Source organism: Urocampus carinirostris, chromosome 15, assembly GCF_059441175.1.
Source record: "Urocampus carinirostris isolate Australia breed hairy pipefish chromosome 15, RoL_Ucar_1.0, whole genome shotgun sequence".
NCBI lineage: Eukaryota > Metazoa > Chordata > Actinopteri > Syngnathiformes > Syngnathidae > Urocampus > Urocampus carinirostris.
The window spans coordinates 29,755,316-29,781,387 of NC_142363.1; the positions used below are offsets into that span (position 1 = coordinate 29,755,316).

At 42.6% G+C, this 26,072-nt stretch overlaps 1 protein-coding gene across 1 annotated transcript in view; it reads left to right on the forward strand.

The window, feature by feature from the left end:
* Positions 1 to 26,072, forward strand: part of akap6 (A-kinase anchoring protein 6) — a 147,195-nt gene that overhangs the window by 77,950 nt on the left and 43,173 nt on the right. Inside the window, exons 14-16 of the mRNA XM_088354684.1 lie at positions 10,270 to 10,400; positions 13,758 to 13,878; positions 25,053 to 25,196. Coding sequence (XP_088210810.1) covers positions 10,270 to 10,400; positions 13,758 to 13,878; positions 25,053 to 25,196 — 396 coding nt within the window. The remainder of the gene's footprint in view (positions 1 to 10,269; positions 10,401 to 13,757; positions 13,879 to 25,052; positions 25,197 to 26,072) is intronic.

The following is a 26,072-nucleotide window of genomic DNA, read 5'->3' on the forward strand; positions in this document are numbered from 1 at the left end:
TTGATTTTTTTCTCGGTCTCTCTCTTGCTTCTCTCTCTCTTTCTCTTTCTTTCTCTCTCACTCACTTTTCGCTTTCTCTCTCTCGCTTTTTGCTTTCTCTCTCACTTGCTTTTCGCTTTTGCTCTCTCTCTCTCTCTCGCTCTCTCTCTCACTTTTTGCTTTCTCTCTCTCGCTTTTTGCTAATCTCTGACTTGATTTTCGCTTTCGCTTTTTCGCTCTCTCTCTCTCTTGCTCTCTCTCGCTCTCTCTCGCTCTCTTTCTCTTGCGCTTTTCTCTCTCTTGCTCTCTTTATCACTTGCTTTTATCCGTCTCTCTATCTCTGTCTCTCTCTCTCTCTCTAACTTTCCCTACTCTCTTGCTTTCCCTTCTCCCTTTCACCTCTCTTGCTCTCGCTTTCCCCTTCTCTATTCCTCTCTCCCTCTCACTTTCTCTCTCTCTCTCTTGCTTTTCTCTCTCTCTCTCTCTATCTGGCGCATTTCTCCCTCTCTCTTTCGCACTTTTATCTCTCTCTCTCTCTCTCTCGCACTTTTTAGCCGTGTGCCGCTTACAGTTAGGGTGTTATCCATTCTACTTGTCCCTTACTACCTACCTTGTCTTTCCTTTGGCGCCTACCACCAGGAGACGTTTGGTATTTCGTGAACCTTCAAACGCCGAACGCCGCCCCCCGATAATGTTACGGCGGGATGGCACGTGCTCTCCCGTGGGAACGCGTTCCCCCCCCGGCGGCGGCGGCGGCGCTTTCGCGCGGCAGCTTGCGTCGTCGTCATCGTCAACCCTCACGGCCAATCTGCCGGCCATATAAACGTCTGGTGCCCGATGACAAACGACGGCTCAATTACCTTATCTGCTCTGATTTACCGTGCCTCTCAGGTGCAGAGACGAACACGCGCACGGAACGCGCGCACCCTTTTCCACCGCGCCATTTGCGCGTTCGCACTATGTACCGTCATTGGTAAAGTGCAAAATGTGGTGAGCTAGCTTGGAGAAACGGCAGATTTTCGCAGATAAACCCTTTAATTGTAAAGTACATTGCAGTCCGGGTCATTGTGTCCGTGTTTTAAAAGTACAGCTATGATTTAGTCCAGGGTTGAGTAGGGTTACTTTAACTGGATTACTTTCAATGACTTTTGGATTACTCCGATACCAAATATGCTAATGAAAGACAAAATAAACTAAATAGGAATAAAATGATGACTCACAACACGTGGTAAGCTTTCTCTCCTGGCTTTGATCTCTTTGATCTCCGGCAAAACTAACATAAAATGCGACCTGGGTTGGGTAGGGTTACTTTAACTGGATTACTTTCAATGACTTTTGAATTACTCCAATACCAAATATGATAATAAAAGACAAAATAAACTAAATATGAATAAAATGATGACTCACAACACGTGGTAAGCTTTCTCTCCTGGCTTTGATCTCCGGCAAAACGAACATAAAATGCGACAGAAACAAAATGAAAATAAATCCAAACAGCTTGCCAACATCATTTTTGCCGTTCCATGTATTCCGTTACTCCCCAAGCCTGCACAAAATTTAGTGATTTTATTCATATTTAGTTTTTTTTGTCTTTTATTAGCATATTTGGTATTGGAGTCATCCAAAAGTAATTGAAAGTAATCCAGTTAAAGTAACCCTACCCAACCCTGGGCACAGGTGATCCAAATCAGTCATCATGACACCATGCTATCAAGGCCACTTAGTTTGAATTTGTGATCACAAATCACTTCCTCCTCTCGAGTCCTCACGAATAAAATATGACATTTCAAGTTTTCTTCGGGCTCCGTCCCGCAAAACACGTTACTCGGTCGGGGTCGGGTTCGGGCTGGATTTTTTTAGGCCCGATCTAAGCTCTAATAGTTACAGATGCGGAAATGAAGCTTAAAGGCTATTGGCTGCATGCTACATGCAGGGTTGGGTAGGGTTACTTTAACTGGATTACTTTCGGTTACTTTTGGATGACTCCAATACCAAATATGCTAATAAAAGACAAAAGAAACTAAATAGGAATAAAATGATGACTCACAACACGTGGTAAGCTTTCTCTCCTGGCTTTGATCTCCGGCAAAACTAACATAAAGTGCGACCTGGGTTGGGTAGGGTTACTTGAACTGGATTACTTTCAATGACTTTTGGATTACTCCAATACCAAATATGCTAAAAAAGACAAAATAAACTAAATATGAATAAAATGATGACTCACAACACGTGGTAAGCTTACTCTCCTGGCTTTGATCTCTTTGATTTCCGGCAAAACTAACATAAAATGCGACCTGGGTTGGGTAGGGTTACTTGAACTGGATTACTTTCAATGACTTTTGGATTACTCCGATACCAAATATGCTAATAGAAGACAAAAGAAACTAAATAGGAATAAAATGATGACTCACAACACGTGGTAAGCTTTCTCTCCTGGCTTTGATCTCTTTGATCTCCGGCAAAACTAACATAAAATGCGACCTGGGTTGGGTAGGGTTACTTGAACTGGATTACTTTCAATGACTTTTGGATTACTCCGATACCAAATATGCTAATAAAAGACAAAAGAAACTAAATAGGAATAAAATGATGACTCACAACACGTGGTAAGCTTTCTCTCCTGGCTTTGATCTCCGGCAAAACGAACATAAAATGCGACAGAAACAAAATGAAAATAAATCCAAACAGCTTGCCAACATCATTTTTGACGTTCCATGTATTCCGTTACTCCCCAAGCCTGCACAAAATTTAGTGATTTTATTCATATTTAGTTTTTTTTGTCTTTTATTAGCATATTTGGTATTGGAGTCATCCAAAAGTCATTGAAAGTAATCCAGTTAAAGTAACCCTACCCAACCCTGGGCACAGGTGATCCAAATCAGTCATCATGACACCATGCTATCAAGGCCACTTAGTTTGAATTTGTGATCACAAATCACTTCCTCCTCTCGAGTCCTCACGAATAAAATATGACATTTCAAGTTTTCTTCGGGCTCCGTCCCGCAAAACACGTTACTCGGTCGGGTTCGGGCTGGATTTTTTTAGGCCCGATCTAAGCTCTAATAGTTACAGATGCGGAAATGAAGCTTAAAGGCTATTGGCTGCATGCTACATGCAGGGTTGGGTAGGGTTACTTTAACTGGATTACTTTCAATGACGTTTGGATTACTCCAATACCAAATATGCTAATAAAAGACAAAAGAAACGAAATAGGAATAAAATGATGACTCACAACACGTGGTAAGCTTTCTCTCCTGGCTTTGATCTCTGGCAAAACTAACATAAAATGCGACCTGGGTTGGGTAGGGTTACTTGAACTGGATTACTTTCAATGACTTTTGGATGACTCCCATACCAAATATGCTAATAAAAGACAAAAGAAACTAAATAGGAATAAAATGATGACTCACAACACGTGGTAAGCTTTCTCTCCTGGCTTTGATCTCTTTGATCTCCGGCAAAACGAACATAAAAAGCGACAGAAAAAAAATGAAAATCAATCCAAACAGCTTGCCAACATCCTTTTTGCCTTTCCACGTATTCTGTTACTCCCCAAGCCTGCACAAAATGGAGTCATTTTATTAATTGACTTAAAATCTTTAAATCAGTAAACCAGCCATAACTGAAGTGCTAAGGAGCAAGGGATCTCTGTAGTCCCTCAATTTTAACAAGCACTCCGCTGGCCCCTGTCGACTGGGTGAAATGGAGAAGGTAGGTAACAGCCCTGGTTATTAGAATCACTTGTACTGAAGCAGAAAAACATGCAGGACACACAGTCGCCAAGAACCCACCCTGGGATAATGGATTGCAGCCACACCGGTGCTTTCCATTTTAGGCGGAAAGAACTGAAAAATAGCCACCATGCATGACACAAATTTGCCTTTTCTCTATCATTGCCCTTAGCAATATGCCACAATAGATAATGGATAGAGGCCAATACAGTGCAGTTCATTTTAGGGAAACATTTCAGCGGCCCGTCCCATTAAAAGAATGCTTATTGTCACCCCAATAGTCGACCAGGGATAAGAGATCACTGCCACAAGGGCGCATTTCATATTGTTGTGGCCAGAATGACACACTTCATGACAAAAGTGCTTTCTGCTGGTCCCCAGTCACAGCAATATGGAATTGTGGGTAATTGAACGCGGCTGCTCAATTGCAGTTCATTAAGAGTAAAGAATAGAAACGAAAAAAGAGCCGCCAGACTTGACAAAAGTGTCTCCTGCTGGTCCTTGCGCACAGCGATATGGTAATATGGATAATGGATTGCGGCCGTGCGTTTGCAGTTCATTTTAGACGGAAAATAACGTAAAAAAAAAAAGAAACGCCGATAAAAGTGTTGAAGAACACAAAATCATTCTAGGTAAGGAAAAAGAAACTCGTTTACTCGTTTCTAGCCATTGTTACCAACGAAGAAGAAGATGTCCGATAAATCCATCCCCCAAGAAACCCAACGCCAGTATTTTTTTTTCATGATATAAACCAGGGGTGTCAAACTCATTTTAACTCGGGGGCCACACAATAGAACAAACATTCTGTCGGGGGGCGGACTAGTAGATTAAAGAGAAAGAAAAAGAGAGATAAAAAAATAAGAGAAAGAGGGAGTGAAAAGGAGAGAGGACAGGGCAAAGAAAGAGAAAGAGAGAGAGGGAGAGAGGGAGAGAAACAAAAGATAAAAAGTCGTAAGAGAGTGGGAAAGAAAGGGAGAGGAAGAAAGAAATCCAAAGAGAAATAGAAAGACGGAAAGAGAGAAAAAAGAAAAGAAAGCGCAAAGGGTAGGAAGAGAGAAAGAGAAAAGAGAAAAAAGGAAATTAGAGCAAAATAACACAGAGAGAGGAAGAGACAAAAAACAACAAAAGAAGAGAAAAAGAGGGTCACGGAGAGTGAAAGAGACAGAGAGTGGGTGGAAAAGAGAGAGAGAGAGAAGAGAGAGAAATAAATATAAGTACAATGTTGGCTTTGGCAACATCAAGTTGACATATTTCCACCTGCAGCTTGTTTTTCTCTTGCGCTTCTCTGAGTGTTGTCTCGCGGGCCGGATTCAATCCCTTAGCGGGCCTGATCTAGCCCGCGGGCCGCCTCTTTGACACCTGTGATCCAAACCATCTCATTTCGCGCGAGCACCTGAAAAGAATACGAGAGGATGAAAGCATTTTCCCTTGGCCTCTCCCACCAATCAATTCCATCCATTCATTAAATACTTCAGAAAAAAACATTTATTAATTTAAGAACATGGATATTTTATTTTGTATCTTGTGTGTTTCTGAATGCAAATAGGTGAACCAATGGCTTTTGATTGGCTTGGAGAGCACCGAGGTGGGGGGGATGTGTAATTGAGTCGCCGGGCGGATTTGCGCACATGTGTGTTTTATCCTGGTGGTCTGAATTATTTCTCTCTCTCTCTCTCTCTCTCGCTTTTTTCTCTCACTCTATCTCTCTTGCTCTCTTTCTCTTGTGCTTTTCTCTCTCTTGCTCTCTATCGCTTGCTTTTATCTCTCTCTATCTCTGTCTCTCTGTTCATTTTTTCTCTGTCTCTCTCTTGCTTCTCTCTCTCTCTCTCTCTCTCTCGCTTTTTTCTCTCACTCCATCTCTCTTGCTCTCTTTCTCTTGCGCTTTTCTCTCTTGCTCTCTCTATCGCTTGCTTTTATCTCTCTCTCTATCTCTGTCTCTCTATTCATTTTTTCTCTGTCTCTCTCTTGCTTCTCTCTCTCTCTCTCTCGCTTTTTTCTCTCACTCCATCTCTCTTGCTCTCTTTCTCTTGCGCTTTTCTCTCTTGCTCTCTCTATCGCGTGCTTTTATCTCTCTCTCTATCTCTGTCTCTCTATTCATTTTTTCTCTGTCTCTCTCTTGCTTCTCTCTCTCTCTCTCTCTCTCTCTCGCTTTTTTCTCTCACTCTATTCCTCTTGCTCTCTTTCTCTTGCGCTTTTCTCTCTTGCTCTCTCTATCGCTTGCTTTTATCTCTCTCTCTATCTCTGTCTCTCTATTCATTTTTTCTCTGTCTCTCTCTTGCTTCTCTCTCTCTCTCTCTCTCGCTTTTTTCTCTCACTCCATCTCTCTTGCTCTCTTTCCCTTGCGCTTTTCTCTCTTGCTCTCTCTATCGCTTGCTTTTATCTCTCTCTTTAACTCTGTCTCTCTATTCATTTTTTCTCTGTCTTTCTCTTGCTTCTCTCTCTCTCTCTCTCTCTCTCTCTCTCGCTTTTTTCTCTCACTCCATCTCTCTTGCTCTCTTTCTCTTGCGCTTTTCTCTCTCTTGCTCTCTCTATTGCTTGCTTTTATCTCTCTCTCTATCTCTGTCTCTCTATTCATTTTTTCTCTGTCTTTCTCTTGCTTCTCTCTCTCTCTCTCTCTCTCGCTTTTTTCTCTCACTCCATCTCTCTTGCTCTCTTTCCCTTGCGCTTTTCTCTCTTGCTCTCTCTATCGCTTGCTTTTATCTCTCTCTCTATCTCTTTCTCTCTATTCATTTTTTCTCTGTCTCTCTCTTGCTTCTCTCACTTTCTCTCTCACTTGCTTTTCGCTTTCTCTTTCGCTCTCTCTCTCACTTTTCGCTTTCCGTCCCTCTCATTTTTTGCTTTTCTGGGGGGGATGTGTAATTGAGTCGCCGGGCGGATTTGCGCGCATGTGTGTTTTATTCTGGTGGTCGGAATTATTTCTCTCTCTCTCTCTCTCTTGCTTTTTCCTCTCACTCTATCTCTCTTGCTCTCTTTCTCTTGCACTTTTCTCTCTTTTGCTCTCTCTATCGCTTGCTTTTATCTCTCTCTCTATCTCTGTCTCTCTATTCATTTTTTCTCTGTCTTTCTCTTGCTTCTCTCTCTTTCTTTCTCGCTTTCTCTTTTACTTGCTTTTCGCTTTCTCTCTCGCTCTCTCTCTCACTTTTCTCTTTCTGTCCCTCTCATTTTTTGCTTTTCTGGGGGGGGGGGTGTGTAATTGAGTCGCCGGGCGGATTTGCGCGCATGTGTGTTCTATTCTGGTGGTCTGAATTATTTCTCCACGCTCCCTAATGAAAAATAAATGGAAGCCACACACACACACAAAATATATAAATAATGTTTTTCCCTTAAACCGCATACGCTATGCGCGCAATAGCGGTAAAATACTCGAGTATTATGAAAAAATTGTAGATAGAATGGATATTTTAAGAAAAAAAAAGTAGAACTAAGGCATTATATAAGCCACAGATATATTCCCATTGAGAGTACTCAAATTAATAGATTAGGATTACTAGTAAAAGATGTACAGCAGGGTTGTCAAGCTCATTTTAACTCAGGGGCCACACGATAGAACAAACATTCTGTCGGGGCCGGACTAGTAGATTAAAGAGAAAGAAAAAGAGATAAAGAAATAAGAGAAAAGGAGAGAGGGCGGGACAAAGAAAGAAAAAGAGAGAGCGTGAGAAACAAAAGAGATAAAAAGTCATGAGAGAGGGGGAAAAGAAAGGGAGAGGAAGAAAGAAATCCAAAGAGAAATAGAAAGGCAGAAGGAGAGAAAAGAAAGCACGAAGGGTATCAAGAGAGAAAGAGAAAAGAGAGAAAAGGAAAAAAGGAAGTTAAAACAAAAGAGGTTAAAAGAGAGAGAAAAAGACAAAAAGCAACAAAGGAAGAGAAAAAGAGAGACACAGAGAGTGAAAGAGACACAGACAGTGGGAGAAAAGGGGTGGAAAAGAAAGAGAGAGAGAGAGAGAGAGAGAGAGAGAGAGAGAGAGAGAGAGACAGAGAGAGAGAGAGAGAGAGAGAGAGAGAGAAATACAAGTACAGTGTCTTTGTCACAGGCACCTGGCTTTGGCAGCATAAAGTTGACATATTTCAACCTGCAGCTTGTTTTTCTCTTGCGCTTCTCTGAGTGTTGTCTCGCGGGCCGGATTCAATCCCTTAGCAGGCCTGATCCGGCCCTCGGGCCGCCTGCTTGACACCTGTGATGTACAGTGAAGAAAATAAGTATTTGAACACCCTGCTATTTTGCTACTTCTCCCTCTTGGAGGGGTCTGACATTTTCATCGTACGTGCATGTCCACTGTGAGAGGGATAAACTAAAAAGAAAAATCCAGGAATCACAATGCATGATTTTTTTTAACAATTTATTTTTGTGATATAGCTGTATTTGAAAACCTGTATATCATCTGGAATTCTGACACTGAAAGACCTGTTAGTCCGCCCATGAGAGGTCCACCTGCACTCCATGTATCATCCTGACCAATGTTCCCTGTAATTTTCCTTACGGTCTGAGCGTTTACACAAAGTCGGTGAGCAACGCTTGAAACAACAGTGAGCAACCGTAATCCCAAGTGTGGCAAGATAATTCATGATCAAACATGTCCAAAACTTGACTTGAAGTTACATTTTGCTGAGTTTCCGGCAATGCAAAATGATTTTTCTCTTTTGAATGAATTGACTCATGTACGATTGCAAAGGTTGTACGGCCTACAAATGTCATTTGTTTTTACAACAATTTTTTCACAAGATTTCTATTTCGTTTTTTTTCCTGACATATTTTGTCGCATAATACTAACATTTTTTAAGGCTTATTTAGTTTGTTGTAAGATACAGAACTGTACTTAATCACATTTTTTAGTGGAAGTACAATGTTGGCAGCAAGATTCACTTGATATAATTGGAAATTATTTGAATGCAACACAAACTTTTTCTTCTTTTTTCTGTGTTTTTTTCTACTTTTTTAAAAATTCCTTTAAAAATTGTGTTTATTTTTTTCGAGCTGTTACTTTTTTCTTTTTTTCTACATTTCTTTCTTTTCTTTTTTCTGTCTTTTTTCTAAAGTTTTCCTTCTTTTTTTCTCTTCCTTTTGGGGCGGCAGTAGCTCAGGAGGTAGAGCGCTCGTTTTAGGATTAAGGGATCCCAGTTCGAATCCCGGCTTTTCCGTGTTACATGTCGAAGTGTCCTTGGGTAAGACATTGAACCCCCAATTACCCCCAATAAGCAGGTTAGAGTCTTACATGGCTGCAATACAAGGCCGCTATTGGGAAATGTGAAGCACAATGTAAAGCGCTTTGGGAAGTCATTGACTTGAAAAGCGCTATAGAAATGCAGATCATTTCATTTCATTTTGTTTCCTTTTTTTCTCAGCTTTTCACTACTTTTTCGTTTTGGTATTTTTTTCTTTTTTGTTCTATTCCCCTCTTTCTTTAAGTCATTTTGTGCATAATTTCACTTAATATTTGGTCATGTTGGGATGAAAGAAGCAAAAACAACCCGAAGAGCCGTTTATGACCCCAAGGAGCCGGTTCCTTTTAGTGAGCCGAGCCGAAGTAGCCGGTTTTTGACCAACTCTACTAACTTTACTCAACTTCGTTCTACTCTGACTCGACTTCAAAATACCGCATTAAGGACACAACGTCAGGGGAACCCGTGTATTTTGACCTTCATGCACTGTAACTTTGACTTAAGTCGCTTCTTAATGAGTCATTTTGAGCCCTGATTTTTGTGCGCTGGCTATATTTTCTTGTGCGCTGAGAATGTGCGAGCAGTGCGCAATTGCGCACGCGCGCAGCTTAGAGGGAACACAGATCCTGACTCATATGAACCTTTTATTATCTTTAGTTGGGGGTCACCAGTAGTGCATGGAGAGTGGTTGTCTACTGGTTAGGTTAGAAGTTAAAAAGACACAGAGAGAGAAAGAGACGAAGAGTAACAAAGGAAGAGAAAAAGAGAGACACAGAGAGTGAAAGAGACGGAGACAGAGACTGGTAGAAAAGAGGGGGGGAGAGAGAGAGAGAGAGAGAGAGAGAGAGAGAGAATAGCAGAAAGAGAGAGAATAGCAGAGAGAGAGAGAGAAAGAGAAACAAAGAGAGAAAAAAAGAGACACAGAAAGTGAAAGAGAAAGAGAGACAGAGAGTAAGAGAAAGGAGAGAGAGAGAGAGAGAGAGAGAGAGAGAGAGAGAGAGAGAGAGAGAGAGAGAGCATGAGAAACAAAAGAGAGAGAGAAAAAGAAATACAAGTACAGTGTCTTTGTTCGAGGCACCTGTCTCTGGCAACATCAAGTTGACATATTTCAACCTGCAGCTTGTTTTTCTCTTGCGCTTCTCTGAGTGGTGTCTCGCCGGCCGTATTCAATCCCTCAGTGGGCCTGATATGGCCCGCGGGCCGCCTGTTTGACACCTGTGCTTTAAACGAAGCACCACACCTTCAAATTTAGAAATTTGGGAAAAATTTCCTTCACTCGAAAAACAAGATGGACTCATCTACCTGTTGTCGTTTTTCTCTTAAAGCGCTAATCCGGAAAAACACGATTGTCCGTCGTACGTTGTTTAAAATTTCGGTTGTTTTGCCCCGCCTCTTCCAGGTGGAGCTACCATTCAGTTGCCATGACGCCCAGAGGGACAGCCTCCGGCAGATGGCCGCAAAACTCGCCGGCCTGCGCTACAGTCCTCCTACCTGCGGGGGGCGCTACATACACTCGCCGGACTCTCACAGGTTTGTCCAAGGGAGGAATGTGAATGTCTGTGTTTTTGACAGAGCTGTCAAAACTGTCAGCGGGGGGGCTACCCGAATATTCCAAACAATTTCGGCGCTAATGTTGAGAAAAAATGTCCGCCGATCCTGCCCGGACCCCCGACAAATGTATGAATAATACAAAAGCGAAAACGTGGACACACAGGCGGCATAATAAAACAGCCAGGGTTTGTACGTGTGTGTGTTAACTTTTATGCCATTGGGTCCCAAAACCCGATAGCATTCATATTTGATGGGCTCTTGCCTCAAGGGAGGGAGGGGGGCCATAATGGGGGGGAGTTAGGTTAGGCAACCTTGTTTTCACACCGAACCAGTAGACAACCACTCTCCATGCACTGCCTACCATTCACTACTGGTGGCCCCTAACTAAATATAAATATAAACTAACCAACCCCAGGGGTGTCAAACTCATTTTAACCTGGGGGGGCCACACGATAGAACAAATATTCTGTCGGGGGCCGGACTAGTAGATTTAAGAGAAAGAATAAGAGAGATAAAGAAATAAGAGAAAGAGGGAGGGGATAAAGAAAGAGAGAGAGAGCCTGAGAAACAAGAGATAAAAAGAAAAGTCGTGAGAGAGGGGGGAAAAGGAGAGGAAGAAAGAAATCCAAAGAGAAATAGAAAAATAGAAGGAGCGAAAAAAGAAGAGAAAGCGCGAAGGATAGGAAGAGAGAAAGAGAAAAGAGAGAAAAGGAAAAAAGGAAGTTAGAGCAAAAGAAGTTAAAAAGACAGAGAGAGAGAAAGACAAAGAGCAACAAAGGAAGAGAAAAACAGAGACACGGAAAGGGAAAGAGACAGAGACTTGGAGAAAAGGTGAGAGAGAGAGAGAGAGAAAAACAAAAGAGATAAAAAGAGAAGTCAAGGGGGAAAAAGGGAGAGGAAGAAAGAAATCCAAAGAGAAATAGAAAGACAGAAAGAGAGAAAAGAGAAAAGAAAGCACAAATGATAGGAAGAGAGATAGAGAAAAGGGAGAAAGGAAAAAAGGAAGTTAGAGCAAAACAAGTTAGAAAGACACAGAGAGAGAAAGATACAAAGGAAGAGAAAAAGAGAGACACGGAGAGTGAAAGAGACAGAGTGGGAGAAAAGGGGTGGAAAAAAAAGAGAGAGGGAGAGAGAGAGAATTAAATCCAAGTACAGTGTCTTTGTTCGAGGCACCTGGCTTTGGCAACATCAAGTTGACATATTTCAACCTGCAGCTTGTTTTTCTCTTGCGCTTCTCTGAGTGTTGTCTCGCGGGCCGGATTCAATCCCTCACCGGGCCCGATTTGGCCCGCGTTCCACCTGTTCGCCACCTGTGGTATAGACGGTAGGGAGAATATCAGTATATCATTAGGGAGAAATTCAAGATCTGCCGTGAACTCACTCAGTGCCATAACGTAAACATACATTTTCAGAAGAGTAATTTTTTAACGATTCTAAAGGCAATGAGGCTACTGTTTCGTAAGTGTCAAGCCTCTGTGAATGATATCAGTATGATATATCACCACTAGATGGCAGGAGTGACTTGGATCAACACTTATTGCCTCCTTTCGTTCCTGTATCCATCGTATTAGACTGTATGGCAGTGTGTAGATGCCGGCCTATATGGCAAGTAGTGTAGTGATAAAAGCTAATATACAGACGCTCCCCTACTTTGAATTACGAATATTTTTTTCGGGATGTCAAAAACTATCCGGACATTGCTGTAAGTTCGATTGTGTGCACCTTCATCCGAGTATAGGACAGTTCTGTTCTGCTACTTTCCGCCGCTACCACCGTGTGGCGCTGTGGGAGCTCACCCAGCATCCACCCCGAAGAAGAAATCTGGCTTCTACTTCCTGGTTTGTGTGTATACACACTGCACTGTATCTCTAGCACGCTAAGAACTTCGATATGGTTGGTGTAAAGTGTAAAGAAGAGGCAAGCGGTTTCTCTTGAAATGACAGTGGAATAAGAAAGCTTGATGCGGTTGAGAAAATGGTTGGATCACTTTTTTTCCGTCCACTTTTTACCATGGAGGAGGAAGTCGCCTAACTCTTGAAGCGCATCTTCCAAGAGTAAGTTGAACTCAACTTTGTTTATCTTTATAGAGCATATTATTTTATGTAATTTTTCTTTTTTAGTACAAAACAATACAGGTTACTTATACAAGCCTTAAACATACTTCTTAAACATTTAAATTATAGGAGGAAGTCGCCTTACTCCTCCAAAAGTAAGTTAAACTTAACTTTATTTATCTTTATAGTCAAGTTACAAACGATCTCGTTTGTAAGTGGGGCAGCGTCTTTATAAGTCAAGATTCAAAGCCTTATTCATTCTAAAAAAATATGCCTTCGTCATCGTCGGGACGGAGAGGGATGACGTTTCGTGCACCACAGAGGAAACCGGAAACATCTATCTATATCTGTCTGTCAATGGATCGATCGAGCTCTCTTTCGCTCTCTCTCTCTCTCTCTCTTTCTCTCTCTCTCTCTCTCTCTCTCTCTCTCTCTCTCTCTCTCTCTCTCTCTCTCTCTCTATTCTTCTATCTATCCTTCTATTTATCTATTTATCACACACACTCTCTCTCTATCCTTCTATCTAGACATCTATCTGTCTATCTATCTATCTATCTCTCTCTCTCTCTCTCTATCCTTCTATCTAGACATCTATCTATCTGTCTCTCTCTCTCTCTCTCTCTCTCTATCTATTGCTCTCTCTCTCTCACTATCTTTCTCTCTCTTTCTCTCTCTCTCTATCATCTATCTTGACATCTATCTAGACATCTATCCATCTATCTCTCTCTCTTTCTATCTATCTAGACATCTCTCTCTCTCTCTTTCTCTATCCATCTCTCTCTCTCTCTCTCTAGACATCTATCTATCTATCTATCTATCTATCTATCTATCTATCTATCTATCTATCTATCTATCTATCTCTAGACATCTATCTATCTATCTATCTATCTATCTATCTATCTCTATCACTCTCTCTTTCTCTCTTTTTCTTTCTCTCTCTCTATCTATCTATCTGTCTATCCATCTGTCTATCTATCTATCTATCTATCTATCACTCTTTCTTTCTCTCTTTTTCTTTCTCTCTTTCTCTCTCTCTCTCTCTCTCTCTCTCTCTCTCTCTCTCTCTCTCTCTCTCTCTATCTGGACATCTATCTAGACATCTGTCTGTCTCTGTCTCTGTCTCTGTCTCTGTCTATCTGTCTCTGTCTATCTGTCTATCTATCGTTCTATCATTCTCTCTATCTAAGTTTCTCACAGAGGCCAATCCCGTGCGTCGACCAGTCCCATCCCTCTGAAAATGTCCGCCCTGGTAACTCCATTTCTCGACGTTCCTCCCTTTCAGCCTGCAAGATTTAGAGAGCGCTTACGACGAGCTTTGGGATTGGCTGACGGACGTGTGCGACGCGCTGGCCGACGAAAACCAATCGCTGACGTCGGAACAGCACCGAAGGCATTTGCTACAAGTAAGGCCCGCCCACAAAAAACACACAAACTCATGTACCAAAGCACATTTAATTGGAGTATACGTTGAACAAAGATAAAAAAAACACGCCCAATTCTCCAAAACCCACACAAACTGAAACCATCTTGCAGAAAACCCCATGCAGACCATTTGGATGATACAGAGTGGTCATGGGAGAAAGTTTTGTGGTCAGATGAGACCAAAAAAAAAAAATTTTGTTCATCATTCCACTAAGCGTGTCTGGAGGAAAAAGAATGAAGAGTACAATCCAAAGAACACCATCCCTACTGGGAAGCATGGGGGTGGTAGCATCATGCTTTGGGGGTGTTTCTCTGCATATGGGACAGGATGAGTGAAACCCATGTTGATTTGCTCTGAAAAAACAGTACCCTAGATAAAAAAAAAACATTGAAATATATTATAGTACATACTTGAAAGTTTAATAGACATGCATGTGATTAACATTATAAATATAAAGGAAAAATGAAATTGTATCCACCTTTAGTGTGCCATGACTCGAGCTGGTCAAGTCTAGTACCGGCTGGATGCAGGGGGGGGAGGAGACAGCGGATTTGAAATGAAAAATTTTTCAAACCTTTAACTTCCTTCTTTTCCTTTCTTTAATCGCCTTCTTATTATCAATGATTTTTGCGATTGTTGATTGGTTAAGGACGTGCAACATAGTGAGGGTATTCATTCATGTGCTTTCTTTGTATTTCTTGATCATCACAAGCTTCGTTTCCATGGTTATCATCTTTTCATCATGGTTATCAATTGTTCGAATTAGTTATCTGATTCCATTCACCAAACACAACCTACATTCACGCAACAATTTATGCGCGCTTGTTCCTTGATGGAAAAGATGAACAAGAAAGCCGACATTTTCACACAGGGGCAGATTTCATTTCATTAGCAATTTAACTAAGAAAATGGCCGAAATAGTGACGCTGGAATCTCTGTGAAGCTTTTTTCTGAAGTCCTTTAGCTCTCTCCTTATTGGCCCACGTCTCCCCGCAAGATGGTGTGCCGGCTCCTCCCATGGGCGTACCAAGGAAGCCCAACATGGGCTCCGCCACCTCGCCGCGATGTCTGGAAAATTCAAAACAACACCGAGTGTTTCTACATCATCAGGGTCTTGATCTCAAAACATCGTCCTCCGTCAGAGAGAGAGAGAGAGAGAGAGAGAGAGAGAGAGAGAGAGAGAGAGAGAGAGAGAGAGAGAGAGAGAGAGAGAGAGAGAGAGAGAGAGAGAGAGAGAGAGAGAGAGAGAGAGAGAGAGAGAGAGAGAGAGAGAGAGAGAGAGAGAGAGAGAGAGAGAGAGAGAGAGAGAGAGAGAGAGAGAGAGAGAGTCCTGTTATTGAAATTCACTCGTCAAAGTACTCTGCATTTGGAACAGCGTGACCTGTCATTGAACTCCAGCCCAGTCAGTGAATATCTCGCATGAAACTCAATAAATGTAACTTGTATTCAATCGTATAAAATCCTTTATAGTCAAACGTATCAAATCCTTCAACGCTCATCCAAAGTAAATGCACCAACATGGCGACACACAAACACACCCAAAACGAGAGACACGCAAAAAAGGATAATGTATCTCTCCATTCCCTGGCATTGTTTGATATAATTCCCCCTCCAGTATCAGCAGCGTCGGCCATGACTAATTCATAGTCCAACACGCTCACCTGGCCTGCGAATTATTGATAAGTGTAAAGATGAAGCTAATTTCTCCAAAGGAGGCCGGCTCAAATATTCATCCGCGTATGAATATTCATGAAGCGCATCAATCTTCCATGAGGAAGGAATCGCCGGCCGCCGCCTCCGTCTCCTTTCTCGCTTTCGCCTTTTTTTGATGTGTCAAGCGCCGCTACTGAAATATTGATGCTCCTCCTCGCCGGGCCCAAGGTCGCCATCTTGTCCGACCACGTCGCCGTAGCCATCGAAAAACTCCTTCTCCGCCTTATTAGTATTCGCTCCATTAACATTGCTGATCTTTTCGCCATCGGGGGGAAAAAATTGGCCGGTTATCAACTCTCGGGGAGGCACCGATGCAGGAAACGGGTCGTAAGCCGGGTCGGGAGAGCAGACGCAGTCGGGATCAAAAACGGGTCGTAAGCCGGGACGAGAGAGCAGATGTGGTCGGGATCAAAACAGGTCGTAGTCGGAGACAAACGGAGAGATCAGAAACGGGCAGGTGGAAAAACGGGTGCAAAAACGGAACAGGCAGGAGTCAGGGTCAAAAAAGGCTTGCCTTGAATCAACAGAGGTTCGCAGACGGACTGACAACAGGGGACAGACAGGACTTGGTTCAAATACAGACAGGGAGCCAATCAGAATCAGTTGGCGCCAAATGAGCGGGTAGACTTGAGTCACCCTCATGTAGGTTTTAGATCAGGGGATGGTGTCATAATAGTCTGCGACGCCCTTTGAGGCTTCTTGTGATTAAGGGCTCGATTAACATTGCTGATCTTTTCGCCATTGGGGGGAAGAAATTGCCGGTTCTCAACTCTTGGGGAGTCACCGATATCGGAAACGGATCGTAAGCCGGGACGGGAGAGCAGACGTAATCGGGATCAAAAACGGGTTTTAAGCCGGGACGGGAGAGCAGACGTGGTCGGGATCAAAACAGGTCGTAGTCGGAGACAAACGGGGAGATCAGAAACGGGCAGGTGGAAAAACAGGTCCAAGAATGGGACAGGCGGGAGTCAGGGTCAAAAAAAGGCACGCCTTGTATCAACAGAGGTTTGCAGACGGACTAACAACAGGGGACAGACAGTCAGAACCCACGGCAGTTGGCGCCAAATGAGCGGGTAGACTCAAGTCACCCTCATGTAGGTTTTAGATCAGGGGATGGTGTCATAATAGTCTGCGACGCCTTTGAGACTTCTTGTGATTAAGGGTTCGATTAACATTGCTGATCTTTTCGGCATCGGGGGAAAAAAAAAATCACCGGTTCTCAACTCTTGGGAAGTCACTGATATCGGAAACGGGTCGTAAGCCGGGACGGGAGAGCAGATGTGGTCGGGATCAAAAACGGGTTGTAAGTCGGGACGGGAGAGCAGACGTGGTCGGGATCAAAAACGGGTCGTAAGCCGGGACGGGAGAGCAGATGTGGTCGGGATAAAAACAGGTCGTAGTCGGAGACAAACAGGGAGATCAGAAACGGGCAGGTGGAAAAACGGGCGCAAAAATGGGACAGGCGGGAGTCAGGGTCAAAAAAAGGCTTGCCTTGTATCAACAGAGGTTTGCAGACGGACTAACAACAGGGGACAGACAGTCAGAACCCATGGCAGTTGGCACCAAATGAGCGGGTAGACTTGAGTCACCCTCATGTAGGTTTTAGATCAGGGGATGGTGTCATAATAGCCTGCGACGCCTTTGAGACTTCTTGTGATTAAGGGCTCGATTAACATTGCTGATCTTTTCGGCATCGGGGGGGAAAAAAATCACCGGTTCTCAACTCTTGGGGAGTCACTGATATCGGAAACGGGTCATAAGCCGGGACAGGAGAGCAGACGTAGTCGGGATCAAAAACGGGTCGTAAGCCGGGACGGGAGAGCAGATGTGGTCCGGATCAAAAACGGGTCGTAAGCCGGGACGGGAGAGCAGATGTGGTCGGGATAAAAACAGGTCGTAGTCGGAGACAAACAGGGAGATCAGAAACGGGCAGGTGGAAAAACGGGTGCAAAAACTGGACAGGCAGGAGTCCGGGTCAGTAAAGGCTTGCCTTATATCAACAGAGGTTCGCAGACGGACTGATTACATGGGACAGACAGGACTGGGTTCAAATACAGACAGAGAGCCAATCAGAACCCACGGCAGTTGGCGCCAAATGAGCGGGTAGACTCGAGTCACCCTCATGTAGGTTTTAGATCAGGGGATGGTGTCTTAATAGTCTGCGACGCCCTTTGAGACTTCTTGTGATTAAGGGCGTCACAAATAAACATGACTTGACTTCTGAGTTTAAGGTTTAAAACTCTTTCAACTCAAGAATTAAGATGACATGTTAAATTTTAGTTTTACCATTTGTTTTATCCTTTTTCACTTCAAAGTCTGTACATGTTTTACCTAGGAGTGCCATGTCTAATCTCATTGCACACAATGTTTCACAACCTTGATATCATCGACAGTGTTGAGAATTAAATATAAAAATGTAGCGTTTACCAAATTGTTCGAATGAGTTATCTGACTCCATTAACCAAACACAACCTACATTGACCAAACAATTTATGCACGCTCGTTTCTTGAGAGAAAAGGTGAACAAGAAAGCCGACATTTTCACACTGGGGCAGATTTCATTTCATCAGCAATCTAACTTAGTGTATTCCATCGAAAACGGCCGAATTAGTGTCGTTGGAGTCTCTGGGGAGCCCTCTTCTGTAGTCCTTTCTCTCCTTATTGGCCCACGTCTCCCCGCACAATGGCGTGCCGACTCCTCCCATGGGCGTGCGAAGGTGGCCCCCCCTGGGCTTCACCATCTCGCCGAAGAGCGTCGCGATGTCTGGAATACTCAAAACAATGCCTGCCGTCCTCCGTCAGAGTCTGTTATCAACAGAACTAGACAAAATATTTTGCATTTGGAACAGCCTGAACCAAAGCCTACTCAGTGAAAATCTTCATTGCATTATGAGTCAATCGTATAAAATCCTTTATAGTCAAATGTAAAAAAATCTTTCAACAGTAAAGACAATTCAGTTAAATGATTTAACAGTTTTGAAAAATGAAAGTGTAAAAAAAACTCATTTTTGAAGGCTACAAATTTAAATGATGAGTCAATCGTATAAAATCCTTTATAGTCAAATGTATAAAATCCTTTATAGTCAAATGTATAAAATCTTTCAACAGTAAAGACAATTCACTTCAATTCAGCTAAATGATTTAACAATTTTGAAAAATGAAAGTGTAAAAAAAAAACTCATTTTTGAAAGCTACAAATTTAAATTATGAATCAATCGTATAAAATCCTTTATAGTCAAATGTATAAAATCCTTTATAGTCAAATGGATAAAATCTTTCAACAGTAAAGACAATTCACTTCAATTCAGCTAAATGATTTAACAATTTTGAAAAATGAAAGTGTAAAAAAAAAACTCATTTTTGAAAGCTACAAATTTAAATTATGAATCAATCGTATAAAATCCTTTATAGTCAAATGTATAAAATCCTTTATAGTCAAATGGATAAAATCTTTCAACAGTAAAGACAATTCACTTCAATTCAGCTAAATGATTTAACAATTTTGAAAAATGAAAGTGTAAAAAAAAACTCATTTTTGAAAGCTACAAATTTAAATTATGAATCAATCGTATAAAATCCTTTATAGTCAAATGTATAAAATCTTTCAACAGTAAAGACAATTCACTTCAATTCAGCTAAATGATTTAACAATTTTGAAAAATGAAAGTGTAAAAAAAAAACTCATTTTTGAAAGCTACAAATTTAAATTATGAATCAATCGTATAAAATCCTTTATAGTCAAATGTATAAAATCCTTTATAGTCAAATGGATAAAATCTTTCAACAGTAAAGACAATTCACTTCAATTCAGCTAAATGATTTAACAGTTTTGAAAAAACGAAAGCGTAAAAAAACTCATTTTTGAAAGCTACAAATCTAAATTATGAGTCAATCGTATAAAATCCTTTATAGTCAAATGTATAAAATCTTTCAACAGTAAAGACAATTCACTTCAAGAGAGTTTTGAAAAACGAAAGTGTAAAATAAAACTCATTTTTGAAAGCTACAAATCTAAAAATATATAACAAACTACTGAAAGCCCCCCCCCACCCCCCACCCTCAAAAAAGGTCTCCATCACGCTATCCTAACAATACTAAAATGTAAATAACTCCATGTCCTAAGGCGCAACGGAATAGCTGTTTATTGGGAACTGTCAAGCCGTCAAGGTGTCAACCTCCATAATGGCGAGGCCACGGGTGACGAGGGTTTGCATGTTCTCCCTTCACCTTCTTTTTATCTACCTGCCGCTTTCGCCGAGTGTGCGTTCGCACGCTCTTGTGTGTCTTCTTTAGAATAGCTCAGCCAATGGCTGCGTTCGCCTCTGTGCGACCATTAAAGAACCTCGCTGTGTTCCCCCCGAATGCCGGGGGAACTCGACCCTGTATCCATAGTAACACCGGGAGCCCACAAAACTTGTTCTATTTTCCTTTTTTCATCGGCGGGTTTTTTTGGCAGGGTCCGACTCTACTGTTTATTGTGATCTTACGGAGGCTATGGAAGTGGGGGGGGGGTGTTGACACCAGCAACTTTGTGGATCTGGACCGCCGGTGTAAATCTCGGCTGAGGACGGAGGCCCGGGGAGCGGCCCGACCCGCTATTAATACTTCGATGCTAATAAAAATAAGTCGAAAAATCCCTGCAGGAGTTTTGAAAGGGCAATGACTCTTGCGAGGTGGGAAGCCGCAGGTGCCGAGAAGTAGGAAGTTGTTTGCCGGAGTTGTTGTTGTTGCCAACTGATGAGGCGATGATCAAATAAAAGTACAACTTTATCGTTTTGGACTTTGGAAAAACCGAGTTGGGACAATATTAACTGTAAAGCAAAATAATGTAAACATTGTTTTTAAACATTGAATTGAGGCAAGGCAGAAGGAAGAATGGAAGCAAAGAAGGGAGGAAAGAAGAGGACAAAGGACGGCGGAAGGGAGGGGCATATGGAAAAAGGAAGTGATGGAAGAAGGAAGGTAGGAAGAAAAGGAAGGAAGGTCAGAAATAAAAGGGAGGGAGTGAGAAATGGGGCAAAGGATGGAGGAAGCAAGAACTGAAAGATGAAAAGATGAAAGTAAAGAAGAAGGCGATGAAGGACTGAAGGAAGGAAGGAATTAGGCAAATGACGGAGGAAGGAATGTACTGAACAATATAAAGGATAGAAGGAAGAAGGGAAGGGAGGAATTAGGCAAATGACGGAGGAAGGAATGTACTGAACTATATAAAGGATAGAAGGAAGGAAGGAAGGGAGGAAGGAAGGAATTAGGCAAATGATGGAGGAAGGAATGTACTGAACAATATAAAGGATAGAAAGAAGGAAGGAAGGAAGGAAGGAAGGAAGGATGAGATGGATGAAGGAAGCAAGGGAGGAGGTAGGAAAAAGAAGGGGAGGCAGAAATAAGGAAAAGAACGGAGGAAGGAAGGACTAAAAATTACAAATAAGGAAGGAAGGAAGGATGGATAGAAGGAAGCAGGAGAGAGTGAGAAACGGGGAACAGGACGGAGGAAGGAATGACTGTAAGATCAAAGGAAGGAAGGAAGGAAGGAAGGAACTAGGCAAAGGACAGAGGAAAGAAGGACTAAACTATAGAAAGGATGGAAGGAAAGAAGGAAATTGAGGAAGGGATAAGCCAAAAGACGGAGAAAGCAAGGACTAAACAATAAGAAGGATAGTAGGATGAAAGGAAAATGGAGGAAGGAATAAGGCAAAGAATGGAGGAAGGAAGGACTGAACAATAGAAAGGAAAGAAGGAACGAAGGTTGGAAGGAAGGAAATGGGAGGAAGGAATAAGGCAAAGGAGGGAGAAAGGGAGGACTAAAAAATAGGAAGGATAGAAGAAAGGGAAGATGGAAGGAAGGAAAAGGGAGGAAGGAATAAGGCAAAGGATGGGGGTAGGAAGGACTGAATGATTGAAAGGATGGAAGAAAGGAAAAGGAAGGAAGAAATATGGTGAACGGTGGAGGAAAGGAGGACTGAACGATAGAAAGAATGGAAGGAAGGAAGGAAAAAAGGAAGGAAAAGAGAGGCAGGAACAGGGTGAAAGACGGAGGAAGAAAGGACTGAACGTTAGAAAGGATGGAATGAAGAAAGGATCGAAGGAAGGAAAAGGGCGGAAGGAATAGGTCGAAGGACGGAGCAAGGAAGGACTGAACGATAGAAAGTATTGAAGGAAGGAAGGATTAAAGAAAGGAACAAAGTAACGGAACTAAGGAAGATCCGAGGAGCCTTCTGATTCGAACATCACGCGTGTCGTGTGTCAACTCAAAAACCACATCAAGCCACCGTGTCCTTGAGATACTCCGCTTGAAGGTCACTTACGTTTTGCCTTCAAAACGGGCAAACACACTCGCGGGAACTCAAGTGTGCGTGAGAGCGGATAAATGGAGTGTCAGTGTGCCACTTCCTGTCCTTTCATTGCCTCTGGGACATTGAGCTCAAGAGGCCGCATTCACACACGGGCAAACACAAACTCAAGCGCACGCCGTCTGCGCGATTCTTTCCCGCGCACACACATTGGGCCGGAACACAATCAGGCAAAGCGAAACCGTTTCCGAGCGAATAACGGAGCAGATGATAGGGCGGAGTCGCCCTCAAGGGGCGGAGTCGCCCTCAGGGGGCGGGGCCCGCTGACGCATCAGCCCCGCCTCCTCCGCTCGACCGGCATACGGCAGCCGAGGTGGCGCTCGTTTGTTTCAATTAGTTCTGAACGATGTTTGATGGCGGCCGTCCAGATGCCAAGGAGGAGAGTTACATCCGACCGGATTTCCCATGAGGCTGTGGGGCGCCTCGGACGGGACGAGGGTCGGGGTTTGGAGATGACCTTTGACCCTCTTTGTCATTCCAAGAACCTGAGTAAAGACTCAAACGTAAAGTTTTGAGAAATTGGTTTTAGATATGGATGGAAGGATAGATGGATAAATACCTTCATGGATGGGTGGATGAATTGATGGATAATGAAGGAAAGCATATGTATGGGTAGATGAAAAGCTGGACAGATAGAAGAAGTTCTGGACGGATTGATGGATGGAGAGAGAAATACATAAGTGGATGGATGGATTGATTTATGGATAAATGAAGACCTGGATGGATGGGTGAAAGGTTTGATGGGTAGGCAGAAGAAAGACATGAATGGATGGATGAAGGCATGGATGGATGAAGACCCGGATAGATAGATAGACCTGGATGGCTTCATGGATGGACAGATAGATTGATGAATGGATGCAATCATTGATAAGCGAACGATTAAGACCCCCGGATGGATGAAATATAAATGGGTGGATTAATTGATGAATTGATGGATGGGTGATGGCTAGATGGATGGTTAAAAGAAAACCTGGATGGATGAATGAAGACTTGGATGACTGGCTGAATGGATGGATTGATGAATGGATGGATAAAATCACGAATCAATGAATGATTGAAGACGGATGAAATACTAATGGATGGATTGATCGATGAATCGATGGATGGGTGAAAGCTAGATGGATGGTTGGATGAAAACTTGATTGGGTGAATGAAGACTTGGATGACTGGCTGAATGGATGGATTGATGAATGGATGGATGTAATCATGAATATGCGAATGATTGAGAGCCCCAAATGGATAAAATACAGATGGATGGATTAATTGATGAATCGATGGGAGGGTGACGGCTATATAGATTGTTGGATGAAAACTTGGATGGATGAATGAAGACTTGGATTACTGGCTGGATGGAAGGATAGATTGATGACTGGGTGGATGAAATCATGGATAAGTGAATGATTGAAACCCCCGGTTGGATGAAATACGAATGGATGGATTGATTGATGAATGAATGGGTGAGTGGCGGCAAGATGGATGGTTGGATGACAACCTGGATGAAACCCTGGATGAATGAATGAAGACCTGGATGACTGACTGGATGGATGGATAGATTGATAAATCGATAAAAGTCTGAATAGGTGAACGGATGAAGACCTGGATGGATGTATGAAGACCTGGATGACTGGCTGGATGTTTGGATAGATTGATGAATAGATAAAAGCATGGATGGGTGAATGGATGAAGACCTGGATGGATGGATAAAGACCTGGATGACTGTCTGGATATTTGGATAGATTGATGAATAGATAAAAGCATGGATGGGTGAATGGATGAAGACCTGGATGGATGTATGAAATCCTGGATGACTGGCTGGATGAATGGATGGATTGATGAATAGATAAAAGCATGGATGGGTGAATGGATGAAAACCAGGATGGATGAATGAAGAAGACCTGGATGACTGGCTGGATGGATGAATAGATTGATGAATAGATAAAAGCATGGATGGGTGAACGGATGAAAACCTGGATGGATGGATGAAGACCTGAATGAATGGGTGGATGAACGGATAAATTGATGAATAGGTAAAAGCATGGATAGGTGAATGGATGAAGACCTGGATGGATGGATGGAGACCTGGATGACTCTCTAGATGGATGGATAGATTGATGAATAGATAAAAGCATGGATGGGTGAATGGATGAAGACCTGGATGGATGAATGAAGAAGACCTGGATGACTGGATGGATGGATAAATGATGAACAGATCAAAGCATGGATGGGTGAATGGATGAAGACCTGGATGGATGGATGAAGTCCTGGATGACTGGCTGAATGTTTGGATGGATTGCTGAATAGATAAAAGCATGGATGGGTGAACGGATGAAAACCTGGATGGATGAATGAAAAAGACCTGGATGACTGGATGGATGGATGGATAAATGATGAACAGATCAAAGCATGGATGGGTGAATGGATGAAGACCTGGATGGATGGATGAAGTCCTGGATGACTGGCTGAATGTTTGGATGGATTGCTGAATAGATAAAAGCATGGATGGGTGAACGGATGAAAACCTGGATGGATGAATGAAGAAGACCTGGATGACTGGATGGATGGATGGATAAATGATGAACAGATCAAAGCATGGATGGGTGAATGGATGAAGACCTGGATGGATGGATGAAGTCCTGGATGACTGGCTGAATGTTTGGATGGATTCCTGAATAGATAAAAGCATGGATGGGTGAATGGATGAAGACCTCGATGGATGTATGAAGACCTGGATGACTGACTGGATGTTTGGATAGATTGCTGAATAGATAAAAGCATGGATGGGTGAACGGATGAAGACCTGGATGGATGGATGAAAAAAGACCTGGGTAGCTGGCAAGTTGTTTAAAAAAATGAATGAAAAAAAAATCAGATGAGCAAATGAATCTTCAAAGAGACTTTCCAAGACAAAGGTATAATGAAGACACATAAAGGCTGACGACTTCCTTCGCCGTTCCGGAACGTTCTCCGGCAAAATGATCCGCTGGCGTGAATACATCATGACTTCTCATCCATGTCCTCCCCTCCTTTTTCCCATTATCAGCATTTATCTCCAAGTTTTGTATCTCATTGATTTTAATGACGGTGTTCACAGAGCAGCCATGGCGAGCTGATGGCCATGGAGGAGAAGAAGACGGCTCTGCTGTGCCGGGTTCAGGCCTTGAGGACAAGATCACGCCTGCCGGAAAGTTTCCGGAACAAAATACGAGAACTGGTGGACAAGTGGACACGGATGGAGGTAGAAATTCTGTCTTTGTCCTATTATCAAAATGTAGCGTTTACCAAATTGTTCGAATGAGTTATCTGACTCCATTAACCAAACACAATCTACATTCACCCAACAATTCATGCGCGCTCGTTTCTTGAGGGAAAAGATGAGCAGGAAGCCAAAATTTTTTCACGGGGGAAGATTTATTTTCCCTATAAATTTAGCTAAGTCTACTCCATCGAAAATGGCCGAATGAATGATGTTGGAGTCTCTGGGCAGCTTTTTTCTCAAGTCCTTTAACTTTTTCCTATTGGCCATCTTCTCCCTGCATAATGGCGTGCCGACTCCTTCCATGGGCGTGCCAAGGAAGCCCCCCCTGGGCGTCTGGAATACTCAAAACAACGTCATCAGGGACTTTCTGCGTCTGAATGTGCTAATTATCTTATCAGCCTTACGTCCCGTTCCCGCCGTTCCTGTAAACAACATTTTCCACCAGGGTGCCCTGACATCGAACTACAGCCCAGTCAGTGAATATCTTTTGCATGAAATGTAATTTGTAGTCAATCGTATAAAATCCTTTATAGTCAAATGTAGAAAATCCTTCAGGTTCGGAAAGACAAGTGTTGCGCTTCCAATGGAACCCAAGAGGTTTTTGGACTGTTTCCCAGATGGATGAAATGATAGATGGATGGATGGATGAATGGAAGAGTCGGTAGATTTGGATGGAAGGATGGAGAACATTTCTGATGAATGCATTGTGACTAGATCTTTTACATTAAATGTAATTTGTAGTCAATTGTATAAAATCCTTTATAGTCAAATGTATAAAATCCTTCAAAGGACATTTTGAACAGCACACGTTATAGGGTCATTTTCAGTTCCTCTGTCTTTGCTGTATTCGGTTTG